The sequence below is a fragment of the Colobus angolensis genome, unplaced genomic scaffold (genome assembly GCF_000951035.1).
Source record: "Colobus angolensis palliatus isolate OR3802 unplaced genomic scaffold, Cang.pa_1.0 Scaffold123, whole genome shotgun sequence".
Taxonomy (NCBI): Eukaryota; Metazoa; Chordata; class Mammalia; order Primates; family Cercopithecidae; genus Colobus; species Colobus angolensis.
Genome location: NW_012113475.1, coordinates 735157 through 742074, shown reverse-complemented (window position 1 = coordinate 742074; position 6918 = coordinate 735157). Strand labels below are relative to the sequence as shown.

The window sequence follows — 6918 nt, the reverse complement described above, 5'->3', positions numbered from 1 at the left end:
ACCCAAATGCACATCAATGATAGACTGGATAAAGAAAACGTGGTACATGTACACCATGGAATACTATGCAGCCATAAAAAGGAACAAGATCATGTCTTTTGCAGGGACATGTATGAAGCTACGAGCAGTCATCCTCAGCAAACTACCACAGGAACAGAAAACCAAACACTACATGTTCTCACTCGTAAGTGGGAGTTGAACATTTAGAACACATGGACACAGAGAGGGGGAAACAACACACATCAGGGCCTGTTGGGAGGTTGGGGGTGAGGGGAGAGAACTTAGAGGATAGGTCAGTAGGTACAGCAAAAGAAAAAAAAAATTGACAGAAAAAATGATAACAAAAATAAAAATAGGATAGTTTCCTTTTGGCTTACCTGAAGTGACTATTTTAGCTATTAGTTCAAATATTTGGAAAATTTTAAATCTATCAGATTTTCTCGTGACAGCATGTAGAATAGAAAGTTACTGAAAAGTCAGTTAGAAGCTAATTTTTCAGACTGCAAATCATATATATAGAATTATGGCTGTCTAGATGTATGTTGTTTATGTTTATCATCAGTATATTATTATAAGACAACTCATATGTAATTAGAAGTAGTAACAGCTACATAAAATAGAGCATTTTCATTTAAAACAATTCTGATGGGATAGGATGGAAGGAAGAAAATTTTGGTAGAATTTAGCTGGTTTCTAAAGAACAGTAGAAGAAAAGACTGCCTGAGAAAAAATGAATAATGTGCCTGCAGTTTTAAACCTGAGTCTGAATACGTACGTTTTTCTTAGAGCTGTGTGGAGTCTGGGAAGCAAGTCTATGTTTTCACTTTATGCACTATTGGTTCTATTAATGAATGCCACCAGGTGACTGGCAGTTTTCTAAGCCAAAGAAGCCTGTGTGGGGGATCTAGGGAGTCAGGTTTAAGAAAAAGATGTCAGCGACTTAAGACCCGTGTCACGTGACTCCCTCTACTTGCCAGCACTAAGGCTGTGGATCAAATTTCAACTCCAGGCAGTCCTTCCAGCCATGTGGGTTCAGCGGAAAGAGAAGCAAAACCAGTCTTCCTAAAATGTTAGAAGCTGCACTTCGCTTACCTCTGGGCCTTTGGATTGAAAGCTGTTTTTCACATCAAAGAATACATGCTGAATGGAATTTTAGTATTTTGCTGTCATTTTAATATTTTCTTCTGGTCTTCCTCAGTTCTTCCGGACGCTTCCTGAGAGAATGGGGGCAGGAGCTCTAGCCATCTGTGTAAGTATAGGCCTTCTTCTGTCTTCTGTGTTTACTGCCAGTTTTTAGGAGAGGGCCTTACCTTCCTTGTTTTGATGAGATGTTTGTGTAACTTATTTTTCCTTCTCAGGAGGTGGGGAAAGATTTGTTAGTTAAATTCCTATCTACTTAAATGGGTATTAGGCAGGATTTGGGATGGCATTCAGCGTATTTGTGCACTTTAGTTTCCAAAAAAGGTGAAAGATGCATGCTGATTTATTCCGTTAAGTCAACTTGATTTAAAGTAGAGCACTTTTAAGCGTTTTAGACTTTCTTGTCCCTGAATAGTTAAACATGAATGCTTCATTGTAGCTATTAGAAAAATCTTGCGGCTAGCTTGAGAAGGAATTGAAGTAACCATTAATTTATTACTTTTGAGTATGTGCGTGACATTTTTCTGTTTTATTTTTCTATTTTCATGTAGTAATTCTGGAGTTTCTGTTTCAGCATGATTTCTAAAAGTGATGGTGGAAAAGCCTGGTTGATAAATGCTTGTGTATCCTTAAACTGTAGAAATGAATGGTTGTCATTGCACAGTAGCATTCATAAATAACACTGAAATAAAATCCTTGGGAAAATGTGCTTATTTCTGGGGTTTTAGAATTTTTAGAATTCATGAATTTCTAAATTATTCTGCTGGTGCTTGTACAAAACCTTTTGTAATAATCAAATATTGTCAATTATATAATTTACAGGATGCTGTAATGTAAATTTTGATTGTACTATGTAGAAAATGCATACATCTGTATGGGAATTATACATATTTATATTTCAAGTTGCTACTGTATTCCATAGGGACATTTTATTTTCTAAAATGTATTAAATGAGAAATATCTTCTTCCTTATTATCACCTTAACTGTTCACTTAAAAAATCACACTCAGGCCAGATCCTCTTTTTTTTTGTTTGCTTTTCAGAAAGAGCTGCAGTTTGCTGTAGCTTCTGATGGCATTCTGAAATGTTTAGAAATATCTGGGCAATTTTTGACACACAGACACCAAATGGTCACCAGATGGTAGACAAGCCCCAGAGATTAAGTTTTCTTAGTGAAACTGCAGGATGACCTTGTTTCCAGGCTCAAAACTTTTCAGCACCCTGTGTGTCACTCTTTCTTTTCCTTTTAACTCTGAGGCTTAGTAGCATGCAGGTAACCATGTGGTTATTCTTTTTTTTTTTTTATCACCCCAAAGAGTTTCCTTCAAAATCTGATTTATCTATGTGTAAAATACTGACTTTTATTTTACTGCAGAGGTGGCCCTTCGATTTTTCTAGCTTTATAAAAGAAACAATATAGAACTGAAAATGTGTAGAATGAGGCAGCAGATTGACCTATTTGTCATGCAGATTGGTAGTCATCTCTGATTGTCTGATTAGATCTTTACTTCTTTCCCTTGACCTGCAATATATTGATCTCTACCTTGATTGGAATGCATACTGACTCATGTATAAAACTTTATATTTTCCCTTAATTTATATCCAAAGCATGTATAAAATTGCAGTTAAAGTTGACATAAAAATCACACAGTTTAAGAGATTATTCACTCTGGTAGATGAATAATTCTCAATCATTTCTACCCTTCTCCTTAAGGTTGGCCTTTGATTGTGCTGTGTCTCAGTTTTACTGTAGGAGGAAATACATTTTCAACAGTTGTACCATAGCATGTCTGGAAAAAGATAGCTTTTGGAGAACAACAACAAAAGAAATCATAACAAAAAAGGGAGAACTAAGTCACATAGTAACACATTTAATGAGCTGATATACTACTTTTTACTTTGTGTAGGAGTGAAGAGAAAGCTTTTCCTCTGCTCTTTCTGCAATTTTATAGAAATGACTGGCAATAGATTAATAGGAGATAAAGAGTTGCAAATTTATTAATGTGTGTATGGATGTGAGAGTCCCACAAACATGAGATTCAAAGAAGGGCCAGGTGGTTGAAGCTTAAATGCCTTCTTTTTGGGGAAGAGAGAAGTAGGGAGCTGCAGGTAATTTTAGAGAGGTAGTAAATAATTTTTCAAGTGAGATTCAAATAATTTTTAAAGGATTCAAAGAGCAATGGCTTGGGACAGCGTTTCCGTGAGCTATGGTGAGGTGGTGGAAAGGTGAGGGGTGGAGCTTCACTGTGAACGAAGGTTGTCTTTTTATGCAGATAAAGTTTCCCAGCCAATCTCTTGGAGCTATCCTCAGAGGAATAGATGAAAAGTCAGTGTGGATGTGGTGACAACTTTTAGTCTCTTTTCTGATGGATAATTTTTCATGGTTATTTGATGAGATTTTCAGGAAGCAGGTCTTACGACAATTGCATTTCTTTTGGAAAGAAGCTTCCTTAATCAGATAAGGAAATTCCAGAGAGAGTCACCCTCAGTGCTTTAGGAAAGAAAAAGGATCAGAGAGACTGAGGGCGGGTCAGGAGAGTGGAAAAGCAGAGAGAGACCTTGGTTCTGAGGCTCATTTCTGAGACCTTTTAGTTAAAAGTACCCAGCATGCCAAAGCACCATATTTTGGGGTATAGCTTTTTGAACCCTAACATTTGGAGCTTATATACTTAGACATATATGTAGCAACTACTCAAGTATCCTGCTGCTGAAGATAGTAATACTTCAGACAGTATAATGAGTACTAGATATTTGTAGTATGTGTGTGTGTGTGTATGTGTGTGTGTGTATACTCTTGAAGTGGGACACAGATTGGTTCAAATAAACTCAGTTTCTATGTCCATTGACTAACCTACTTTATCTTCCTCATTTCTTTTCTTTTTAAAACTCTTTGCCACGTTAGTGTTAAGAAATTTGGCTGCTCATACTACAGTAGGCTCAAAAATGTATTGCCAATCATGTACAAAGAAAATTTAGCTGCTTTACTGTAACAAATCTGTTTTATTTTCAGTAAACCACCTATCCTGAGGCAGCGTAGGAAATTATAGTTGCCAATTCATGTTATTTTAGTCTCTTCTAGTTTTAAATGTCACTTTTGGATAATACCTGTTTCTCTCAGGTGAATTGTGAGTCAGATTTTCTGCTTCTCCTGCTGTTCTATCCAATATGGCATCAGGATGTATTAAAGACCGGTGGGCTGAAACTGGTAGTTTGCATATTCTAGTGGATGAAGAAGGAGGAGTTGAAATGCATGTGTAGATTCTTATACTCTGGATATTATGATTTCTGGTGAATTTAGGTCTCAAATCTATGACTAGTGAATTTGTGAATTGGTTCTCTTGGTAATATCAGTGCCTAACAGTCCACCCCTCCTGATTTGTCCCCAGTTCATGCTGGTGCTGATAATTTCAACAATGTCCCAGGCCTCGTAACCTTTCTCTCTACCTTGGGGACCTCTGTTCCTGTAGTCTTACAACCTTGTACCATCAGCTACCTTCCACATACTCCATAGCGCAAGCAGGAACTTACGACTGCATTACAGAAAGTCATGTACCAAATTGAAATATTCCATTCATGGGATTTATTGAATCAACTTAAATCACAGCAAGAAGAAAGAGGAAAAGGATGAGGGTAGGTTTATCTACTTTGAAAGGTCTTAAGTGGGAGGAAGGGACCACGCTCCCTGAATTCTGTGTTACTTAACATTCAAATGTCCTGTTGCTCTTGCCTTCTCTGCCACATCAGCCTTTCCTGATCATGGTAATATGTGGGGCAAACACCATTCTGATGAGGTCTCAAATGGAAATGAGGAACGTTGTTGGAAACTGGAGGAAACATGATTTTTTGTTATAAAGTGGTGAAGAATTTGACTGAATTGTATTTGTGTTCTAGTATTTTGTGGAAGGGAAGAACTTGTGAGCAATTGAATTGTATATTTAACTAAAGCATTTTCTAAGTAAAGTGATGAAATGGTGGCTTGGTTTCTCCTCACTGCTTGTAACTGTTTACTATGACGGCTTATATTTCACTATAAGCAGTTTCCTCCCCCTTGGTTTCTCCTGACTGGCATATTGTTCTTTGTACATATGTGAGAAGGGATAAATGACCTAAAGATGGAGTTGTTAATCAGAACGGAAGCAGAACTTAAAGATTTGGAAAATTCTCAGCCTATCCATATTATTAAAAAATAAGATAGCCAGTTGGGGGAGACAGTTCTAAGTGGGGAACACTAGTGTGGCCAAGCCATTGTTTTATAAGGAAATTAGTATGTATCAGCCATGTCAACAGAAGCCAGGAGCTATTCTCCAAGACAAGGGAAGAATTACCCCAAAGGCAATTTAAAAATCATCAGGGCTATTACTCCCATTCCAGGCCCAGAGTGCAAGTTCCCTGAAGGCAGAGTAGTTTCAAAGGAGGGACTACTGTGCCTGGTGCTTCTGGGACTTCAGAAAGTGCTACCCAGCACCACCTCCTTACATCTTAGGCTCAGCTCCCACACTGTAGTGCCACACTTCACAGCTGCCCCAGTGTGGCTCCAACAGGCCCAGTGAAGCAAGGTGGCTGCCCTTCCAAAGGGTACAGGCAGCAAACTTTAGTGACCACATAGAGCTACCTCTGCCAGTTCACAGACTGCGTGAGACATAGTAGCCTGGCTGCCCCTATATAGGTTTCAAAGGATGGGACCAACATTTCAGAGAGACAGTGTGAGATTTAGGCAGAGAGTTGCTGCAGGACCAACCCACCAAGCCACTGGGGCAGGAGCACCTAGAGACTTAAGGGTTCAACCTCTGCCCAGCAAAGCTGTGGGGGCAGGTCCTAGTGGCCTGAAGGTCAGAGATTGAGCCAAAAAGGATTATTCTTGAGCCTTAAGGTCTAATGAAATTTGTTCCATTGGGTTTTGGATTTTTTCATGACCTGCCATTCCTTTCTTCTTTTCTGTTTCCCCTTTTTGAATGGGAGTGTTTATCCTATGCCTGACCCGCCTTTGTATTTTGGAAGCTCATAACTTGTTTGATTTCACAGGCTTACAGCTAGAGAGGAGTTAGCCTTGGTATGAATTATACTTTGAGTCTTACCCATAGTTGATTTAGATGATATTTAGATGAGACTTTGGATGTTAGACTTTTGAGTTGATGCTGGTGTGAGTTAAGATTTTAGGGACTGTTGGGATGGAATGAATGTATTTTGCATATGAAAAGGATACGAATTTGAGAGGACCAGAGGTGGAATGCCATAGAGCAAATGTTTGTACCTCCAAAATTCACATGTTGAAACCTATTCTCCAATGTGATGATATTTGGAAATTAGGACTTTGGGAGGCGATTAGGTCATGAATGTGGTGTCTTCATGAATGGGACTATTACCCTTATAAAAGAGACCCCAGAGAGTTCCTTGACCCCTCTGCCATGTAAGGAAACAGCAAAAAGATAGCCATTTATGGAACCAGAAAGCCAGCCCTCATTAGACACTGAATCTGTAGGTGCCTTAGATCTTGGACTTCCCAGCCTCTAGAACTGTGAGAAATAAATTTCTCTTGTTTATAAGCACATCCAGTTTATGGTATTTTTTGTTGTAGCAGTGTGAACAGATTAAGACAGTCTGTTAAGCTACTTCCTTGCATATTATCTATATGTAGTTGTATCTGTCCTCATTGTTTCTCTTGTTCTCTATTTAGTAGAATCAAATTTTCTTAAGTAGTACAACAAACAAATATTGCATAAGTTCAAGATTCAAGACCATGATGGTTATCTTTGTAGTTTTTTTTTTTTTGGGGGGGGG

The 6918-nt window shown here is 38.3% G+C and overlaps 1 protein-coding gene across 1 annotated transcript in view; it reads left to right on the top strand.

The window, feature by feature from the left end:
* Positions 1 to 841: 841 nt before the first annotated feature.
* FAM13A (family with sequence similarity 13, member A) overlaps positions 842 to 6918 on the top strand; it is a 342193-nt gene continuing 336116 nt past the window's right edge. The window contains exons 1-2 of the mRNA XM_011932518.1: positions 842 to 1069; positions 1199 to 1249. Coding sequence (XP_011787908.1) covers positions 1223 to 1249 — 27 coding nt within the window. The 5' untranslated portion in view covers positions 842 to 1069; positions 1199 to 1222. The remainder of the gene's footprint in view (positions 1070 to 1198; positions 1250 to 6918) is intronic.